The following is a 22,254-nucleotide window of genomic DNA, read 5'->3' on the forward strand; positions in this document are numbered from 1 at the left end:
GCACACATCTGGAGTTCATTTGCATGGCTAGAGGCACTTGCATGTCCATTCTCTCTCTCTCTTTCTGCCTATTTCTTTCCCTCTGTCTCTCAAATAAATGAATTAAAAAATTTTTTAAAAAAAGTCTTGGATGCAGGATTAGATTTCATACCAATGTAATAATATATCATATTAAAATAATTATATTAGGATTAACATAACAATATTAAATTAATATAGCAGTATCAGTAATGAAAGTTAATACAACAATACTATTCATATTAATAACATTATTATCATCTAGATTCACCCATATTAAGATGGAAGGAATCCAGACTCAGAAGGCTATTTTTCAGGCCTAGTAGTGCACGCCTGTAATCACAGCACTTGGGAGGCTAAGGCAGGAAGTTTGTAAGTTCAAGGCCAGCCTGGGTCATGTGTCAATACTGTCAAAAAAAAAAAATAGACTGTATGCTATATGATTACTTAGGACTTTCTTGGGAAAAAGCTATAGGGATTTAGAATAGGTCAACATTTACTATTTGCTAGAAGCTAAGGGTGGGTGGTGGTTGTAAAGGGGTACCATGTAAAAGTTTTGTGGGTGATAGAGCTGTTTCATATCCTGATTATATATTTGTGGTTTCTCTGCTAGTTATTTTTACAATTATGGACCTGTATATCAAAGTGAGTAAATTTATTAACATTTTATTTATTTATTTGAGAGTGACAGAGAGAAAAAGGGAGGGAGGGAGAGAGAGACAGAGAGAGAGAGAGGGAGAGAGAATGGGCACGCCAGGGCCTCCAGCTTCTGCAGACAAACTCCAGATGCATGCGCCACCTTGTGCTTCTGGCTTATGTGGGTCCTGGGGATCGAGCCTTGAACTGGGGTTCTTAGGCGTCACAGGCAAGCGCTTAACTGCTAAGCCATCTCTCCAGCCCTAAATTTATTATGTATGACTTAAAACTATGAAATTTTTGTTTTCTGTCTTAACACTCTGATCACCTTCATCCTTCCAGTGCTTTCCTGTGTGTGCGGTAATTCCTAGCTGTTCATTCACACTTATGTGAGGGACCAGGAGGGCCAGGTGTCAGGTGCTACGCTTCTGCCCAGGCTAGCAATTGATGAGTAAGAGCTGCTGTCTGGCTCCTATCTCCCGTCTCTTCTTTCTTTTCTGCTTTCTTCTTTCCTGCCTTTTCTCTTCTCTCTCCTCTTGGCCCACTGCTCATTTCTTCCTCTCTCCCTTTCTTCTTCTCTCCTCTCCACCCCCTCTCATGCACATGGAATGTCAAACAGAAACAGAAAGAACTCACTGCTTAGCATTTTCCTCTCTCCTATGTCAGTTATCTTTTTCTACTTAACACTTCTTAGGGTTTCCTGTCCTTTTCTCCTCTCTTTTCTCCTCTGGCTTTGTGGAGTCAGAAACTCTAACTTTGCATGGGGGAATGGGGACTTGCTGTCACATGGCTCAGTGTCATTTTTCATGTTACAGGCTCTGCCTTCTTGTCTCAGGGATTCTTTGTTTCCTCTTTCCAGGTCTGTTTTCAGGCTGTGGAGATCATGCCTTTGCAGGCTGGTGCCACATGCATTGCTTCCCTTGGGGTTGGGAGGGCCCCATCGCCTGCAAGCTCTCGAGGCCCTGTGCTCAGCCTTGCCTGGCCACTCCTGGCGGCTTGGGGAGGTTTTCTTCTGAGTCACTTCTGTGTTGGGATCCCTGTTGACATCAAAGAGTGTTGTCACCAGAGCTGGGTCAGTCAGAATTCCTGGTTTCCTTCCCCTCAGAATCGTGTGCACACTCTAGGGAGGGAGAGCTTTGCTAGAGTTTGGACGTCACTATGGTGACGTGATAGTGACTACTCCAAGTCCAAAGAGTAGATCTGGAATGGATTCCTCAAGTAATGAACAGTGATGATCAAAACACATCATCTGTACATATGAAAATTGGCAATAAAAAAAGTTAAATAAATTAGAGCCCTCTGGTCAGTCCATGTGTGGATGTGCTGAGTGGATGGATGAGTGTCTCAGGGAGAGAAGACCCTGGAGGATGTCAGGAGTAGGTACCTGTCAGGAAGGGCAGGTGTTGTAGTCTGGTTCACATTGCTAGTAAAAATCATCCAACCAAGAGCAGCTTCTGGGAAAAAGAGGTTTATTTTGGCTTCCAGGCTTGAGGGGAAGCTCCACCATAACAGGGGAAAATGACGGCATGAGCAGAGGGTGGACATCACCCCCTGGCCAACATAAGGTGGACAATAGCAACAGGAAAGTGTGCCAAACACTGGCATGGGGACACTGGCTATAACACCCATAAGCCCACCCCCAACAATAACACTGCCTCCTGGAGGTGTTCATTTCCAAATCTCCATCAGCTGGGAACCTAGCATTCAGAACATCTAAGTTTATGGGGGACACCTGAATCAAATCACCACATTCTGCCCCGGCCCCCATAAACTGATAACGATACATGATGTAAAATACAATGCATTCATCTAACTTTAAAAGTCCTCATAGTTTTCATCAATCCCAATAATGTTCAAACATCCCCATAGTCCAAGATTCCACCATCCCTGCTTTTCCCATGCTTCACACATACGCATATATGTACATCGCCGCATAGAATTGACTTACTCTTTACTGATTTTAGTTACACAATAGGAAACATGAACATTTTGGCATTTCTTTGAGAACCTTTGTGTAGAATGGATACTTGGGTATTTCACGTTATTTAATAATGAATTTCTAAGGTGTGGTATTAAGTATTTAAAGAGTGTCTATTAAAATGCATCATGGTTTAAGTGTGTAGTTTCTGGGAGCATGGCACTGCCCTTGCTTAGGGGAGGTGTACATGTTATAATGAGCATGTATCAAGTGGCAGCCCCCCCCCCCACATGCCAGCAAGCCAGCTCCCCACCCTGGGCTTGCTAATTGGTTCAACACTTGTCTACAGTGTCATTCTTTTCAAAAACACTCTTAAATCTGTCCTGCACCATAAACATGTCTCACTATTTTCTTTCAAGATTTGGCGAAATAGAGCATTCTTACAAATTAACTGGAGAAATATTATTAATTTATCTCAGTCGTATAGAAAACCCAGTCAGTCCTCCCAGTATACTTCCATTTAGTTTTCTTCCATTAGTTTCAGGCTGACTAAGTCTGTCTGTCTGTCTGTCTATCTATCTATCTATTCTTTTCCATGTTGTCTTTATTTCCTTAAAGATATTTTCCCAGCATAGTAATCCAAACTGATCTTGTTGCTTACATGGTACATGCCTTGTTGCTTACATACTACAACTAATGACCACACAGAGACTCAGGAAAGCCTTCGTCATAACCATTTAGTTGGAGGTTTTTCACTCCTTTCTGGAGCGTATTTATTTACTTCCTGTTTGTTATGTACCATTTTTCTTGGGCTGAAACATGGTGTGAAAGACTTAGCTTCACCCTCCTAGGTTTCCGGTGCACGTGACAGAAGAGAGGCAGTGTGCTTCTGATGCACTACTAAAGAAACTCACCTCTGAAGAAGAGGAACTTTGGTGGAGGCCCATTTGTGGGGCCCCTGTGCAGGCAGCTGAGCTGTAGGTGATCATTGCTTTATCTCTGATTGGCTTAGAAAGGTCTCTTTCTGCCTTTCAGATAGCTCCCAAGCCCAGAAGATTATAGCCTGTGACCCTGTAGATAACGGGAGGGTCATGCACTGCCTCCATTCTGAGTGTGTTCCTGAATCTTGGGTTTACAGGAGTCAGATGTGTGCAGCTCGGAACATCCTCTTGCGTTCAAGTGATACTACTCGGGCGGTTGGTGGAGCCTGTCTCTCCTTTGCACCAAGCGAGGCCCCCCACCCCTGGGACCATCTCCCCAGGAGTCAGCTTCCCTGTCCACGTGCCTAGAAGGATCAGAGAACTGCACTCGGCCTGTTCACTTTGAAGGAAGCAGGAAAGAGAGGAAAGGAGCTAGTGTGTTGGGAATGCCCACGCAAGGCACTTGTGGTTAGCTCGAGGAAGGAAGGGCACCGGTGTGACATTGCAGTGCTGTATTAGTGAAAGTAGTACTTGCACGGGTGAATTAATAGCAGGACACACTCTAAATCTGAGTGGGTTCAGCCTCATTTGTGATCAGTGCCACTATGTAAAAAAGTGCTCTAAAGCAGCCATGATGAGTTTTAGGCCCAGCGGGCCATGTACAAGGGGATGACAATTGCTCTACAAACAGACACCTGGATTCCATTTACAGAGTACTCCTCCAACAGGACCAAGGGCAGAACCTTATCTGATTCAGCCTTTGTGGGCCCAGTTGAAATACTTGCATGTAAATATATTTCCTTTTCCATCATGCAAAAACCATTTTTTTAATCTAGATAGAAATCAGCATCTCTCATTTTATACTCCTTTTAATAAGGCCAAGCAGAAAATAACTGTTATTGGAGCTGTTTTGGGTCTTATCAAGTGTTGTGTAGATAGCATATTAATCTTAGACATGGCAGATTTGCTCACTGGTCTCACGAAGTAATAGCCAAGAATTTATCACCGGCTCGTAGAGAGAGGTCAGAGCTGTGTTCTTGCTGTCAGTCTCTTAAACTAGATTAAAAAGTTGGTTTTTCTTCACCAGAACAGGTTATTCCTGGTGCCTGTGGCAAAGCAGAAAAGAATTTGCAAAGATAACTGAAATCCCAAGATAATCTCCATTCCTCATTCCCCACCCCCGACTTCCCCCTCCCCAGATCCTTTCCAGAGCAGACAGTCTTTGATAGGTTTGTGTTTCACAGTGGCTCTTTGTTTGCAGTTACTTTTTCCTTGGTGGGACAAAAAAGCTGACCAAAAGCAGCCCATGGGAGGAGAGAGTTTATTTCAGTTCACAGTCTCAAGGTGGAAATTTCGCATGGCAGAGAAAGCATGGCAGAGCAGGCGCCACGCGTCACACGTGACCATGCTAGCTGAGGCGTAGCAGCAAGAGGAAGCAAACTGAACACCAAATGGGGCTGCACAAATAAGTCTCAAGGTCTGCCCCTGGGGACACACACCTCCTCCAGCGAGGCCCCACTTTTCCAAAGGCTCCACCAGCTGGGGATGGACGATGAGGCTTCAATACAAACCCATGAGGCTGTGGGGAACATTTTTCCTTGACAACCGCTCCCCCTTCCTTAGAAAGTCACCACTGGGGAAGAACAAGCACATAGAATTACAAGGAAGCTGTGCTGGGTTGTACTGTGACCACTGTGCTCTGGGGTGAGCTGGGGTTTCGTCATCTTCATCCTCATGGGTCACAGAATAGTCAGCAAAGGTTGGAAGCACAGTGACATGGAGCTGAGGTTGAACATGGAGATGACATACAAGAATGCCTGTCCAGACAGGACACATTTCTGCCGAGACCTACGTGTCACCATTTGGAAAGCCAGGTACTGCATGAGCCAAGCCGTGACAGCGGCAGTGCAGAGGTTCTGGGCAGGAAGGGGTGCCCGGAGGACCCCTGTGGCTAGAACCACATGAGGGCTGGTGGCGGAAAAAGCCAGGGATTGTCATGGGGCCACAGAGCTCAGGATAAGGCTGCCCAAGGATGCTTTGGGGCCTGGAAGTATCCTGATGTGGTGTATCTGTCAAGAGACCTCTTGATTCTCATGTCAAAGGGGGTTTCCTTGTTATTTATAAAGTTTAGTTTAAAAGCGCTTGTGATCGTCACATAATTGTTCTCATTTGTGTACTAAAGTGAACATATGTATCTCCATTCATGGATGGTGAGCAAATCAGATAAAACTAGCATTTCCATTTCCTTGCACATTATCATCCTTTGTATTTGGAGCCATAATGCTACTCTCTCCCAGCTCCCCTGTGAAATACCACGGGCTGCTCTGTACTGCACTTTACCCTGCTGTTTCTTCCTCCTCTCATCTGACTGAGTTTTGGTACACATTCTCTAGCCTTCCCGCATCCTTGCTCCTCTGTCCTTTTCTTACCCTCTAATGCTTTTTAACTTTCACATAAATAAGACTGTCTCTCTAGAGACACAAGAGCCAGAGCTGGGAGCCCTGGTTGGAGACTTGTGAGTGGTTTCTGTGAGAGATGATGGTGGTGGCCTTAAGCAGGAAGTAGGTGGGCCAGTGATGAACTTTGGAAGTCAACCCTGTAGCGCTTGTGTGGTGGTTTGATTCAGGTGTCCCCCATAAACTTAGGTGTTCTGAATGCTAGGTTCCCAGCTGATGGATATTTGAGAATTAAGGCCTCCTGGAGGGAGTGTATTGTTGGGGGCGGGCTCATGGGCTTTATAGCCAGTTTCCCCATGCCAGTGTTTGGCATACCCTCCTGTTGCTATAGTCCACCTTATGTTGGCCAGGGGGTGATGTCCACCCTCTGCTCATGCCATCATTTTCCCCTGCCATCGTGGAGCTTCCCCTCGAGCCTATAAGCCAAAGTAAACCTCTTTTTCCCAGAAGCTGCTCTTGGTTGGGTGATTTCTACCAGCAATGTGAACCGGACTGCAACAACTTGTTATGGGTTAGGTTGAGTTAAAGATGGAGGCTATTTGAGTTTTTAGTTATTTTTTTTCTTTTTTTCTTTTTTCTTTTGCCAAGGGAGTGGTGACATCAGTCACCCAGGGAAAGAGGGACTGGCAGCATAAGGTGAGCACTGAGTAAGGGTCTTTTTCTTTTCTTTTTTCTTTTCTTTTTCTTTTTTTTTTTTTTGTCTCTAATGTTCTGGAACAAGTCCCAAACTTTCTAATATCTCAGCTTGGTAAAAATCTATGCTCTGTAAATAGCCTGTCTTCTATATTTGCAATGAAAAAAAAAATAGTTAAAAATAATTAATGTCACTTCAGAGACATGCAACGTGAAGAAGAAATAACAGTAGCTAGATACCATGTGAAATGGCATATACCCTCACCAGAAGTAAAGTAAAAACAAAATAAAATGACAAGTTTTCTTTTTTGTCCTACAAATAAAAAATAAATGGTTTTGATGCAAGTTCCGTGTAGTGGGTTAAGGACATTGACTATGTGCTGATATCCCAGCTTGTCTAGTTGCTTTCATGGTTACTTAAGTCCTTTTTTGCCTTGGTTCCCTGAGAAGTGAAGCAGACAGTAATGATATTCACCAGATTGTTAAACCGAGTAAAATGGATGCCTACTTTGTACCCAGGACTGTCCTGGAGTTGGGGGCAGAGTGGCTAATGAAGCAGAGGATGTCTTGAAGCACATAAAGGTCTGGGAGAAAATGAGTCATGGACTGGCAAGGGTCAGAGCATCTCAGGTGGTGAGAGGTGTGTTCTAAAAAATGGCAACCGTACGTCTCGTTGATGCCTGATGGTATGCATCCCGTCTGAGTTAACAGTTTTGAACTCTCCGAATGGTTTCAGTTTTAGACAAGATGCTACATGTGAATGTTCATAGTAGTGCTAGTCAGAATTATTAAAACCTGAAAACAAGTTGGTGTCCTTTACCCTGGAAGTGGGTAAACACATGGGGATCTGGTACATGAATCCTTTTCTGCCATGGAAAGGAACGGGCTGCCAAAAGGCCCAACACACCACTGAGTCTCTGGTATCCTATGGGAGGTGCAAGAGGCTAGATAGAAAACCTATACAGTGGATAGTCTCATGAAGAAATAGCCTGGCAGGTGAAAATTTTTAGAAATAGAAATCAGGGCATGTGTTTATAGGGGTTGGAGGTTGATGGGGGTCTCAGAACCGTGTTATACCTTAGTTTTTGTGGTGTCGAATACAAACTGTATTGTTTGTCAAAATTTGAAGAACTGTATATAGCTAAAAGTGATTAATTCTATAACTTGTCAATTATACTAAAATATCCAGTTTTAATGCTCAATGATCTATCTGGTCATTCCAGTTACAAAGACTTTCAAGGGAGGGAATGGAGTAGGCAGTGGAACAATTGATGGATACAATGAATATTGATACCTTTTTTCATGGGGACAGATATATTTGTTCAACAAACAGTTACAGGGGACCCACTATGTGCCAGATTTTCCTGGAGTTAGAGCAGCCCTTCTGTGGTACTTAATACATGTGAATACCCATTTACAGAGGAGTGCTAGAAAGCCATCAATTCAAGAATTTTCTCTGAAAAATTAATTAAAAACCTAAACAACCTCAAGACTAATAGTCGAGCTGGTGAGTAAATGATGGTGCAGGCTATTATTCACAGTGATGAAGTACTGTCTATGTATGTTTATGTGGGGATAAGCCCATTATACACAAGTTGAAAAAAAATGGGGTTATATAACTCATGCCATGAGTGTAAAAACAATTCCTTGATTTCACAGTCAGACTCCATTTCTTGGGGTAAGATTAAGGGCTTATGTATATTTTTAATTTTTTTTTGTACAATGAAATTTTATTTTTGAAAATGATTGACCATATAAATTTTTTTGTTGTGAAAAGTCATCTAAGACAAAGAAAATAATGATAATGATCACAATAGGAAAACAATAAATACCTTGAAGTTTTGGGATGAAGTTCTGTCCTGAAAAGGACTGTCTTAAAGAGGAAGACAAATGCTTTCTCCTGGAACACGTGAATGTAACTTCTTTGTCAGAAGCACGGAACACTTTTGTAGGTGAAACTGAGTATCATTGAATGTCTTTTGCTTAAATATTAGCTTGACCTAACTTACAAAGAAACTTATTTAATTCCTTTCTTGGTCCTATGAGGAGGGAAATAGCATTTCACTCTTTCTTTTTTTTTTTTGGTCAAGCAAAATAAAAATAAAGTAGCCCATGGTACCTCAAAACACATGTGTTGTTAACATTGATTTGTTTATATATTAGAACCGAGTGTAACTGCTGTCTCCGTTATTCACCTAAGAGGAGATCAAAGCAAGTTCCTAAGCTCTGTTGTAGTTTATGTTACATGGCAAACTGTCATGGGATTCAGCACCTCAGACAGCTACCGGTTTCCTGAGTATGGCTGCTGCAACTCCCAACCAGTAACTGATGATTAACCTGTACTATAGTGGAACTGCAGTTGTAATGTTGACTTAGCTTGCAGAGAGAGAGAGGGGGGGGGAGAGAGAGAGAGAGAGAGAGAGGGAGAGAGAGGGAGGGAGAGAGAGAGGGAGAGGGAGAGAGAGAGAGAGAGAGAGAGAGAGAGAGAGAGAGAGAGAGAGGGAGGGAGAGAGAGGGAGGGAGAGAGAGAGATATGGAGGGGGGGATATCAATTTCAACGTACATAAAAACATGCCTGATGTGAATAAACACAGATTAAGCACCTGGTCAATATTTTATATCGATGGACATGCTTGTGATTAGATGGAGGTGGGAAGAACCACAGCTGTGGACTGTATGAAAAGGAGAGAGCTGGCTGAGCAGCGGCATTCATCCCTGTCTGCCTCCTCACTGTGGGCTGAGTGTGACCAGCTTTGCCTCAGGCTCCCGCCGCCATGCCTTCCCCGCCCTTGAGGGACCTTAGTCTGGAACTGTGAGATGAAACAAGTACTCCCTCCCTTAAATTGATTTTTGTCAGCTGTTTTGTCCTAGCATCGAGAAAGCGACTAATATGCACCCCCAATGTAAAGTTCTAAAATCTGTGCTACAAAACGAGAAGCATTTTGAGCACTAAGGTGATGCACCCCTGACCTCATGTGATGAGCTACAGGACAAATGCAGATGCACTGGAAGCTGCGTATGACACGTCTTCTAGGCCGTGTGTGTGAGCTGTATACTAAACGTAAATGACTATTATGTTTAGACTTGGGTCTCATCCCTGAGGTATTTCATTATGCATATGAAAATCTAAAACAAATAACTTCTATACCCAAGCATTTTGAATAAGGGGTTCTTAACATATAAAACGTCACAAAACAGAACGAAGACTCTAAATATTCTTAAGGAACTGGAGCAGTGACATCCTGGAACTTCCTAAAGTACATGCCAAGATGGATTTGTATGTAAATACACACATGTACGTGCACATAGAATTGTTATTAAATGCAGCAGAACATTATCCATTCTAAATATATGCCCAGTAAAGAGGTCAACTAAAGTTTAAAATCTAGGATTTTTGACATCTGTGCGATCATACACTGGAGCTCTTCTGCAGGATGATTTATTACACGGCAGGGGTTGCATTTGCTGAGACATGTGGGCTTGTGCCCGCATTCAGACCACGGCATGTGCGTGCACATGGAAACTCACACTTGGGAAAGTGTTGTGCGGCAGGATTGGTAGTTGTGGAATGCCGTGCCAAGTGGGTTTGTCAGTCTTAGATCCATTCCTATGTTGGTAACAGAAGAATCCCTCTGACTTCACGTGTTTTGTTTTCACACTGGATTGCCATGACACATGCACACAGATGATCAGATGTATCTTTCCCTATACTCACCCCTCATATTCTGTCAGTAGCCCTTAAGAACGGGCATCCAATTACTTGCTCAGAAGAGTAACTTTACAGTCTGCATCTTAAAATACTGGAAACGTAAGAGTCTATGCTATACCGAGAGTAGTGTGAACACCCCACTTTGGAGTTCAAGATCACTCCATCTGCATTGTCTGCTGTGAGGAAAGCACTGGCCCAGTCAGGAAGCCGCAGTGCCTGACCTTTTACTGGGGAGCTGGTGGTTTCCTGAAGGGAGTCAGACACACAGTCTGATCACAAAGCACATAGCTATAGTGAAATAAGACGTGCAGTCAGCCCTCCATCTCTGTGGGCTCCACAGCTGTGGAATCAACAACCACAGATGGAAAATGTCTTTGAAAATGAACCTGTACTTGAACGTGCACAGATTTTTCAAGCCAGTGTTCCCTACACAAGACGGCATGCAAACCATTCACATAGCATTTCCCTCATGTTAGTTCTTGTAAGTGATCTAGTGACGTCCCAAAGATAAAGGGAAGGATGGTTCACAGGTTATGTGCAGGCACTACACCATTTTACAGGAAGGATTTGAACTGCCTCCAGTTTTTGGCAAGTGTGAAGTTTCCTGGAATCAGTACCCTGGATACTGAGGGATGAATGCATAACTATGATAAAAATGTACCATGGCAGTCAACAAAAAAAAGGAAAGATGTGCAGATTCAGGACTTGATAAACAATAGATGTAGCTTCTCCTCCACCAGTTATGGGGATGAGAGAATTTAGGGAAGAAGTGGCCTTTGACAGGTGGGGCTATTGGGTAGGGAGGTTGATTTAATGGGACAGGTGTATTTTAAGTAGAAGTGGAAAGGGGATTAAATCTGGAGGCATAGATGGGCTCATCAGACCTTGAATGTCAAGCTGAGAAGTCTGTCATTCAGCCAGGTAGCACAGGATGATGACAAGATGGCACACAGCATATTTGCTGAGCTTCCCTTTATCTGAGAATGCCTTTCATGCTACATTGACCAGAGTAAACATGGCTAACTGGAAATTGAAGTCCAAGATAGGTGAAGAGATTGTGTATGGGCACCTAGGTGCTATCTACCCATTGCTTGATTCAAAAATTAATATGCATTTAACTGAAAAGGAAAAAAAAAAAACCTTCTAGATAATATGCCAAACTGTTTGCAGAGACTGTGAACTTGGGAGAGCTGAGACAGCCTGGTGAGGAGAGAGTGGTCAAGGCAGTTTCATGCTCTAGCAAGCAGAGAGCGTGGTGCCCCACGTATAGTCTGGACTACGTGAGTGCCTTTTTGTCAGTGATGCACACGGGTGTGGCAGTAATCCTGGTTGATTTTAATAGAGCTGCAAAAGTCCTTGTCACCGAGCAACAGGGTGGTCGTGATAAGTCATGTCCCCGTGCATTGCTCACGTTTGTGGTGATGCTTCGGCAGACAAGCCTGCTGTTGTGCCGTTCCTGCAGAGCAACTGTGTAGACTTGCAGATACTTGATGGTGCCCGTGAACAGCGTGGGGCTGGTTTCTGCACTGACCTTGCTACACTTCTTTATCATCAGCGCATTTCAGATCTTACTCCTAGTTTCATAAGCAAAGGTACTCTGCTCACAGCTGTCTCGCACAGAGCACGCTAATAGTCTCTCGTGATGGAGTCAAGAGGCCACATCTAGTGCTTGGTCTAAACCGTGCAGGTTTGTGTGAGCACTCTAGGATGTGCAGAAGTCAGTTGCCCGAGGACACATCTCTTAATGTGACCTTTCTTGGCAGTGTATAGCCATTCCTACCTGCGACCCTGATGCTACCATGTTACTGTGTGTGTGTGTGTGTGTGTGTGTGTGTGTTTGAGGCAGTCCCAACAGACTGGCCTTTTGTATGTGAGAGAGTGAGCAAAAGAGAGAGAAAGTGAGACAGAGGATTGGGATGCCAGGGCCTCCAGCCACTCACTCAAACTCCAGATGTGTTGAGTCCGGTTCACATTGCTGGTAGAAATCACCCAACCAAAAGCAGCTTCTGGGAAAAAGAGATTTATTTTGGCTTACAGGCTCGAGGGGAAGCTCCACAATGGCAGGGGAAGACGATGGCATGAGCAGAGGGTGGACATCACCCCCTGGCCAACAGAAGGTGGAACACAGCAACAGGAGGGTGTGCCAAACACTGGCATGGGGAAACTGGCTATAAAGCTCATAAGCCCGCCCCCAACAATACAATCCCTCCAGGAGGTGTTAATTCCCAAATATCCATCAGCTGGGGAGCTGGCATTCAGAACACCTAAGTTTATGGGGGACACCTGAATCAAACCACCACAAGATGCGTGTACCCCCTTCTGTACATGTGCAGCCCCAAGCGCTTGCATCACTGTGCTTCTGGCTTACTTGGGACATGGAGAGTTGAACATGAGTCCTTAGGCTTCACAGGCAAGCGCCTTAACCGCTAAGCCATCTCTCCAGCCCGGTGTTCATGTGTTTTAAAGCGTCATCAGTAGTGACAAAAGTAACTAGTGAACCCGGCAAGATGGGAGGCAGGTTGTTAAGTAGGACATGTTGTGAGAGGTTAGCCTCCTTTCCTTTTCTTACGTTTTTTATTTTTTTGTCTCTTTTGTAATAAAGGTGATGTTATCATGATTAATGTTTCAGTGACATGACAGGCAAGGTTTCTTGTCTCACAGCCCAGCTCTTGTGGGCAAGATGGGGACATGTGCAGCATCTGAAGGGACAGGTGGGCAGAGGAGAGCTGATCCGTTGAGGAAGTGCTTCAGGCCTGCAACCCTGTGGCACTGGAGGCAGCTGCTTTGTCCCATGCCCTCTTCAGCAGAATGAATAATAATGTGGAAGGCACTTCTTAGCTCTTCAGATACAGTATAGAAACAGAATGGGTTATAAATATTTTACATGAAATATTAAAGGCCCTGAAGTTATCAAATAGGATAGAACAATGCAGCAAGGCAGAGTTTGGGAGTGAGATGTTTTTGTGGTCCTTCCCCAGCGATTCTAAAATCTATGTGTGTGCACGATTGAATTGGTGTCATTTAGGACAGCTCCTATGGGAGAGGCTGAGCTTCCCCCAAACTAAAGCCCTTCTGGGGCATTTTGGATGTTCAGATTAGAGCTGTTCAATCACCAAAGCCTAAACACAATCATCCTATGAATCTGGGAAACTTAGACATTTTAAACCCTCTTGGTCCCATACATTTCAGAGAAAGAGCACTTAACTTGTACTGTAGTATTTTAGTTGGTGATATGGAGCTAACAGGAACACACACACACACACACACACACACACACACACACGGGGTAGTGAGGAAGGGGTCACTTTCAGAGCATTTGGTTAGAAGGGTAACTGAGAATGGACGTCTTGCCTCCAACCAGCTCTGGTAGATGCAGTTAGAACTAAGGCGTGTGTGCTGTTGAGCAACCTGCTCAGGAGGGCTTCCTCGGATGGTGGGAGTTTTCAACAGCTTCTCCAACTTTGAAGATTTTTTTTTTAAAGAAATATTTCTCTCTTCTTCTTTTAAGTTGTGTGTGAAGATGTGTGCACAGGTGTCCTTCTCTAGTGCTCTTTCACTTTGCTTCTTTGAAATGGACTCTCTCACTGAGTCCGGAGATTGCACCGTGTTTCAGTTAGGCTGGCTGACCAGAGGGCTCCGTCTCAGTGCTGGAGTTATAAACATGTGGCCACACCCAGCTTTTCATGTGGGTGCTGGGGATTGAACGCTGGCCCTCAGGCCTGCCCAGGCAAGTGCTCTGACCCACTGAGACATCTCCCCATCTCCAACATTGAAGACTTTTTATTTATTTATTTTATTTTATGTAGAAAGAAAGAAAATTGGTGCACCAAGGCCTCAGCCACTGCAATTGAACTCCAGACGCTTGTGCCACCTAGTGAACATGTGCGACCTTGTGCTTGCCTCACCCTTGTGCGTCTGGCTTACATGGGATCTGGAGAGTTGAACATGGGTCTTTACGCTTCGCAGGCAAGTGCCTTAACTGCTAAGCCATCTCTCCAGGCCTAACATTGGAGATTGTTAACAACAGGTTTAAGGGAGAAGGAGCATGCAGTCTAGCACAAGGGAGGGATGATCTGTCCTGTTCTATCTGGGGAGGAAAATCTTGTGCACCATGACCCTGTGTAGGGTCCTGAGGAGTTGCCAGTGGAGCCAGGCAAGTTTCCTGGCCCTCACACTGAGGGAATCAACTTAGAAGACTATCAAGAGCCACATAGGCTAAAATCTTAGAAGATTTTTAAATTCATTCCCAACATAAGACACAAGTAATGAATATTTTTTTCAAGGAAAAGCAAACAAAAAATGCCATCTATCTCTAAGGTCATTGATTGTAACTTTTTGTTTTTATTTATTTATTTGAGAGAGAGAAAAATAGAGAGGGGGAAAAGAGAGAAAGAGAGAGAGAGAGTGTGTGTGTGTATGGGTGTGCCAGGGCCTCCAGCCACTACAAACAAACTCTAGATGCATGTGATGTCTTGTGCATTTGGCTTATGTACTTCCTGGGGAATCGAACCTTGGTCCTTTGGCTTTACAGGCAGATGCCTTAACTGCTAAGCCATCTCTCCAGCCCAAAGCCCAATTGTCACTTTTTTTTTTTTTGCACAATTCCATCTTTCTGTCTTTTCTTGCTCTGCTGCTTACCTGTGTGACCTTGGGAATGTCACCTGTGAATCTTCATTTCCTCATCTGGAAGTGATAAAAAGGATTTTTTTTTTAAGGGACTATTAAAACCTATCTCTGAAAGTCAGGCATCACTTTGCTTCAATAATAAACTGCCAATGAAATAAATTATACTTGTACATTAGCCTGTTTTCTGTAGCTAATAACATAGTATCATATGCTAAGTATGTTATTTTGGCTCCTGGTGGCCAGGACATAACATGGAGAAAAACAAGATGCCTACACGTGTATGATGTAGCATCTATCTCTGTCATTACATAAAGCCACCAGAATTCAGTCATGGGGCTCCCCACCTTGACAGCCTTCTTTGTTCTGGAATGCTTCCCACAAGACTGCTTCTAAATGCCACAACTGGACCAAGCTGCCATGTGAATACCTCACAGCAGGGACTGAATTTCAACGTGAGTTTCAGAGGGGACAAACCATAGAGAACCATACGATGATAACTTAAAACTAAAAAGTTTACCAATGAATCTAGGTACTGAAAAGTTTCTAGTCTTCTGTCTCCTTCTTCATGGGCAAATTATTATCACCAACAGAGATAGCATCTGGAGCTTTGCTTAGCAAGATGGTGACAGCGTGCCCATTGGTCACTTTCTAGGCATCACGCTGTGCATTGTGGCTTACAATGCTCTGGTTTTGTTTGTCCCTTCTCTCGGCCATGACCATTCAAACCTGAAGGAGCTCCTGCCTTTTTGTCTATCGTCCACCCAGAGTGTTAGAGGCACTTACTTTCTGAGGACGACTGTTGCAGTCAGGTTCGCATTGCTGGCAGAAATCTGACCAAGAGCAGTTTTGGGGGAAAAAAATAAAAGGATTTACTTTGACTTCCAGACTCAAGGGGTAGCTCCATGATGGCAGGGGAAAATGATGGCATGAGCAGACTGTGGACATCACCCCATGGCCAATGTAAGGTGGACAATAGCAATAGGAGAGTGTGCCAAACACTGGCAAGGGGACACTGGCTGTAATACCCATAAGCCCGACCCCAGCAATACACCGCCTCCAGGAAGTGTTAATTCCCAAATCTCCATCAGCTGGGAACCTAGCATTCAGAACACCTGAGTTTATGGGGACACCTGAATCAAACCCCCCATAACAACCGTGCTTATACGATATATATATATATATATATATATATATATATATATATATATATATATATATAATATATATTATATATTATATATATATACACATATTTGCTATTTGATATAAATATATATATATATATTTGCTTTCTTTGACTCTCTAGAACACCCATTGACCAGCCCAGAGAGCCCAGAAGCCTTTATTTAGTTATTTATTTTTTAATTTTTTGTTTACTTATTTATATTTAAGAGCAACAGACATAGAAAGAAAGAGGCAGATATATATATAGAGAGAGAATGGGCGTGCCAGGGCCTCTAGCCACTGCAAACGAACTCCAGATGTGTGCGCCCCCTTGTGCATCTGGCTAAGGTGGATCCTGGGGAACTGAGCCTTGAACCGGGGTCCTTAGACTTCACAGGCAAGTGCTTAACTACGAAGCCATCTCTCCAGCCCCCCAGGAGCCTTTAAATGACCATTGTATTCATTGACCTACATGTGCTCATGTGTAATTTCCAAGGCTTGGGAAACGCATTCACAATTGAAAGAGTACGTGTTGTGGCATATCTGCCGTGTGTTAAGGAAACAGGCTGACAGCAGCATCAACCTAGCCGGGCTGTATTGAGGCCAAGTTGGACCTGGGGCGGGGAAGGCTGTTGGCTCCCTGAGGACAGGGCTTAGAGAAGTGGATGGGAAGGGTGAGGGAGTGGGTCATGAGAGAGACCTGGAAGGAGCCGAAGAGCAGTGTGTCAGGGAACAGCGGGGTGAGATGTGCGCAGGCAAGCCTGTGCGTGGATCCAGGGAATGAGGAGGGCTGGACCACTGTGGACATTTGCCTTAGGGTGGAAGGGACAAGGGGGAAATAAGAAAAATAAATCTGATCAAGAACCAGCTTATAGGAAAAGACCTCAACTAGATGAAAAAAAATATGTATATGGGAAAGGAAATTGGCTTGTTGAGTTTGCAGGGATGTCCAGGGTAGACTCTTAGAAAAGAAGTTAAGTTAGGAAGCTGAACCTGAGATGCAGCAGGATGCCATGGTAGCTGTGTGAACCTCGGGTTATGAGTTCTCAGGTACGTATTTGTACCACAGTCCACCCTCATCATAGGGGTACATTTCAAGACCCCAGTAGATGCCTAGAATTATGGATAGTTCCAAGGTCTATAGACCATATACTTTTTTTCTAAGCCTGTATATGACGAAAAGGGTACCTTGGAGAGTGTGGGGCCAGTAAGAGATTAACACATAACTAGAAATAAACTAGAACAATGTGCTGTAACAAAAGTCGTGGAAACAGTGGTCTTTCTTTAGTTCTCAAGGTATCTTATATGGCACTTATCGTTCTTGTGATGGCGTGAGATGATGCCATATCTATGAGGAAAGGTGAGGTGATGTAGATGTGGTGGAGCATTAGATGACTGAGCCCAGGCGCTGTCATATGCAGCTGTTAATCTGGTAACGCAGACAGCTGCTCCGTGACTGAAGGCTGGGCAGTGCATGCGCAGTGAGGGAAAACAGGAGAAAAGGATGGTTCGTGTCCCTAGCACAAAAGAATAGGACAGCACATGAGTTCTTCACAATCCGAAAACTTAACAACCAACTTAAAAACTATGAGTCAGGGCTGGAGAGATGGCTTAGTGGTTAAGCGCTTGCCTGTGAAGCCTAAGGACCCCGGTTCGAGGCTCGGTTCCCCAGGACCCACGTTAGCCAGATGCACAAGGGGGCGCACGCGTCTGGAGTACGTTTGCAGAGGCTGGAAGCCCTGGCGCGCCCATTCTCTCTCTCTCTCCCTCTATCTGTCTTTCTCTCTGTGTCTGTCGCTCTCAAATAAAAAAAAATAAAAAATAAAAAATAAAACTATGAGTCAGCCAGGCTTGGTGGCACGCGCCTTTCATCCCAGCACTGGGGAGTCAGAGGTAGGAGGATTGCTGGGAGTTCGAGGCCAGCCTGAGACTACACAGTGAATTCCAGGTCAGCCTGAGCTACAGTGAGATCCTACCTCGAAAAACCAAAAAGAAAAACAAACAAACAAACAAAATTTATGAGTCATTTGTAGAATGTTCCATTTAATAATTTCAGATCACAGTTGATCCCTGGTAAATGATAAATGAAAGCAAAACTGTTAAAAAGGGAAGGGTATTGTGTCATCTCGGTTTATTATGTACACTTCATGCCTAGGTAGATATCTTTTGCCCAAGAAAGTAATAATCATTCTAAATTATACACTAGTAACTTTTCAAATTCCATTCCAGTCTGCTTCATCAGTACAGCGTGGGCTTATAAAAGTTAAAATTAAGACAGCATACAGGCATAACCCACTTCTAATGTTTTATCTCTTTGGTGCTTCTGTTTTTCCAGATTTGACCAGCAGGAGTGTCTATCTGAAAGATTTTTTTGTGTGTGTCTGTGTGCCTGTGTGTGTGTGTGTGTGTTTTGTTGTTGTTGTTTGCTTGTTTTGGAGAAAACTGTTCTGTGCAGGAAATAATGGTATCAAAGTGATATCACATCTGTGTGTTTACATGCATGCACTTTTTTTCTCGTGAACGCCTCTATTGCTACTTTAATGTAAGTGCACTTTTATTTCTCTCCAGGTCTGACGGGCTCGCTGGCTTGCCTTGAGCAGAATGGAATGTAACTGCTAGGTCACTCTGCTGCGTGTCAAGACGACACTTGGTTTTGAAACTCATCTGAGGATGCCCAAAGCCGCGTCTCGATGCGACATCGTTAGGGGAGGACAAACAGCGTGAGGACTGACTGGTCTTCACTTCGTGTCTTGCAGGAGCCCCTTCCCTTGAGGAGGACTGCATGGCCAGAAGTCTTCGCTGAAGTGGTGACAATGAGTGTCCCGGTGGCTTCGAAGAAATCTTGTTTCAGTCAGTTGCAGGATCACAGAAATGGAGCCAGAAACAATAACCAGAGCATTCTAAGCCTGGGAGATACAAATGCCAATCAAATCATGTTGGAGGTCAGTTCTTCTAATGACGAGCCCAAGACGTGTGATTTGGGTGATGAAATTGGCAATGCAAATTCAAATAGACCAGGACATCGTGGCCACTTCCAGAAGGAGCCTCCTCAACTGCAGGGCTTTGGGAAAGGGTCTCAGGTTGGCTGGAGGGATTTTAAACCTGCTCCTGCTGTCCATAGGGAACTGAGTGAGGTGCCTACGGTAGAGAGAGCTACAGATATGCTGCAGGCACCTCCCAATACCCAGGGACCAAGTCTCTCAAGTTGGAGGAACATAGAGGGTGAGGCCAGTCTAATGACTTGGGCTAAAAGGGAAGCTGACGTTCCCAGGTATGTTTCCAAGGACAAGTTGGCAAAGACACTTGACAATGAGGAATTGAGAAGGCATTCCTTGGAGACAGCATGCAGTGCTGTAGTGGCCGCTGGCAGCTTGACTTGGCAGCATCTGCCACCCACATGGCTGGATGCCCCTGAGTCATGGGGTCATGTGCCTGGGGGTGGGGAGGGGCCACAGGGGACATTGGCCAGCCACTCTCCAGGAGCAGCTTTTTGCCCAGCTGACAGTACCTCAGAGGGAAAGAGTGTTCATGCTCCTAAACCATCTACCTCAGAAGCGAAGGGGCTCACCTCCTCAGAAAATCAGGCAGAAGGGACACTTGGCCCGGATGTTTGCAAGGAGCACCCAGTGCATGCTGCCCGTCTGGAGCCTGCGCTGGATCCAGCTTCTGCATTGAAGGAAGTCCTGAGTTGTCCCGAAGCACACGTAAGTCAGGGAGAGAGGGAGCCGAAGCTGGAGCTAATGTGTGTTCAACCCAGGGTTGAGCAGGAGCTGAAGTCAGCCCAGGCAGGGGGTCTGGGAGGTCACAAGGAAGACAGTGGGTCTCCCATAGAGAAGAAAGAGCCATGTGTACCAGCACTCCAAGAAGCCATTGATGTGGAGAGCCATCAACCAAACAGCAGCCACCACCAATTTGGGGTGGGAAGGGACAGCGGAGACAGAGAGATGATGGAAATCAGTGTAGTGGAGGAGGGGCCTTTCCAAGCCACCTCCCAACAGGGCCCTGCTCCCTTTGGAGCAGCTGGACATCAACCCACTGGCAAAATGTCACCAAGTACAGGCAGGTTATTGGGAGATATAACACCTATCAGTTTTGCACCTGGTGATGGACACGTAGCTCTTGTTCCCATTGATCCATCTGGAAGCATGTCCTTAGAAGTCAGCAAGGAGAAACGGAGGCTAGGCAATGGGACCACGGGCACCACTACGGCATTGACATCGGGTCCTTCTGTGGGAGAAAGCAGAACTGAGGTCACTCACAGTGGCAGCTCAGAAGCTAGACCAAGCCAAGAGATGACGACACCTGTCAGTGAAAATAGGAACCTTGTACGAGACGCAGCTAAGCCTGAAATTGCTCCGGCCAGAGCAGAGTCAGCTCTCAACACCCTTGCTCCCCTCCACCCAGAGACGACTGTGAACATGACCCACCAGCCCGCATCACCCAGTAGCAGTGTTCAGGAGCTCCGTGTGTTTAGTGTGGACACAGCCTCACCTTTGGTGGCCCCGCCTCCCAGTGACAATGTGAGGGTGTTGAACACGTCCCTGAAAGTGCCTGACAACACCTGCCCCAGTGGGATCCCCAAGACTGTGGTCACACACCCCAAGGACATGCCTGCCTCACAGGAAACCATGGAGAAACATGAAGTCGAAAAACCAGAAGAGAGGACTGAGGTGAAGCCCATCCTCCTGCCAAAGCCCAAGCACGTGAGGCCCAAGATCATCACCTACATCCGGAGGAACCAGCAGGTGCTGGGCCAAGGGGACACCTCGCTGGTCCCCGTGGGGCTCCCTTATGTTCCACCCACGTGCGGCATGCCTCTGCACCCGGAGGAGAAGGCAGCGAGCGGTGACCTTCAGCCATCTCCCAACCTGTATGAGAAATTTAAGCCAGAGTTGCCGAAGCCAAGGGTCTTCACCTCTGGATTGACAGTCTCCGGGATCAAGCCTCCAGGGCACCATTTCAGTCAGATGAGTGAAAAGTTTCTGCAGGAGGTAAGACCATATCAATATCGTATCACCTGTGAGTCGGCTGTCTAAGGTGCATTTTACTTTTTCAGTGAATTGTGAAAACAAAATATTCTAAGCAAACTTCAGTTGTGCAGATGTATTTGCCTGGAAGATGCTGTCTTTTTTTATTATTATTATTGTTGTTTTAACCAAACAAGCATGATGGTCCTAATGAGATGGACCCAACATTTAAGGAGCCCCATTTAAATGTCATTGAGTATGATACACAAATTACATAAATATACATTTAAATAGCTTTCATGTTTAAATATGGGAGCATAATTCTATGATTCAGGTCAAAGTAAGGAAAAATATTCCAAGTAAATACATTCCTCAAGTTGAGCAGTCTATGACAGGCTGTGCTTTGTCTTGAGTGAAGCCCTGTCTTAAGCCACATCTAGTGGTGTGTGCCTGTGAGCCAAGTCAGGAGGCTGGACCAGGGAAATTATGAGTTTGAGGTCAGGCTGGACAACTTAGTGAGACTCTCTTCCTAAAAATACAATGAAAATCTTAAAGCAATACACGTGGAAAACAATAACATAAAATAATGTGTTAGTCATGGTCACTGTTTTTAGTAAGAATAATAATTATGTGTTCAGATGTTATCCTGAATCAAGTTTGCCTGGCTTATTTCCTGACACTGCCACTGGATACACTTTCTTTTGTGCTTTTCCTGCACTGACTACAATGTAAATTTCCTAAGAGTAGATGTATGTATGTCTGTCTGTCTGTCTATCTATCTATCTATCTATCTATCTATCTATCTATCTATCTATCTATCTATATTTGAGAGAGAGGGAGTAAGAGGGAGAGAAAGAGAGAGAATGGGCACATCAGGACGTCCAGCCACCAAAAATGAACTCCAGGACACATGCATCATGCTGAGTATCTTGCTTATGTGGGAACTGGGGAATTGAACCTGGATCCTTAGGCTTTGCAGACAAGTGCCTTAACTGCTAAGCCACCTCTCCAGCCTGAGATTTTTTTTTTTTTTTTTGATGTTTGGCTATGAGTTCTCAAGATTTAGAATGATGCTGCTATAAATGCATGCTTCCGTGATGTGGAATAGGGACAGAGGTAGCTTAGAGATAAAGTGTTTGCCTCGCAAGCACAAAGCTCTATCCCTAGCACTAACTGAAACAGTTGCATGGTGGCTGAGTTATGAACT

At 44.7% G+C, this 22,254-nt stretch overlaps 1 protein-coding gene across 12 annotated transcripts in view; it reads left to right on the top strand.

Annotated features, from left to right (window-relative positions):
• Window positions 1–22,254, top strand: part of Mtus2 (microtubule associated scaffold protein 2) — a 532,186-nt gene that overhangs the window by 164,124 nt on the left and 345,808 nt on the right. For 7 of the 12 annotated variants that reach the window (XM_045154628.1, XM_045154632.1, XM_045154630.1 and 4 more), the window contains one exon: window positions 18,649–21,071. In XM_045154628.1, coding sequence (XP_045010563.1) covers window positions 18,894–21,071 — 2,178 coding nt within the window. In that variant the 5' untranslated portion in view covers window positions 18,649–18,893. The remainder of the gene's footprint in view (window positions 1–18,648; window positions 21,072–22,254) is intronic. The other 5 variants (XM_045154627.1, XM_045154631.1, XM_045154635.1 and 2 more) reach the window with 1 other exon arrangement.

Source organism: Jaculus jaculus, chromosome 7 (assembly GCF_020740685.1).
Source record: "Jaculus jaculus isolate mJacJac1 chromosome 7, mJacJac1.mat.Y.cur, whole genome shotgun sequence".
In the NCBI taxonomy this organism is placed as follows: Eukaryota; Metazoa; Chordata; class Mammalia; order Rodentia; family Dipodidae; genus Jaculus; species Jaculus jaculus.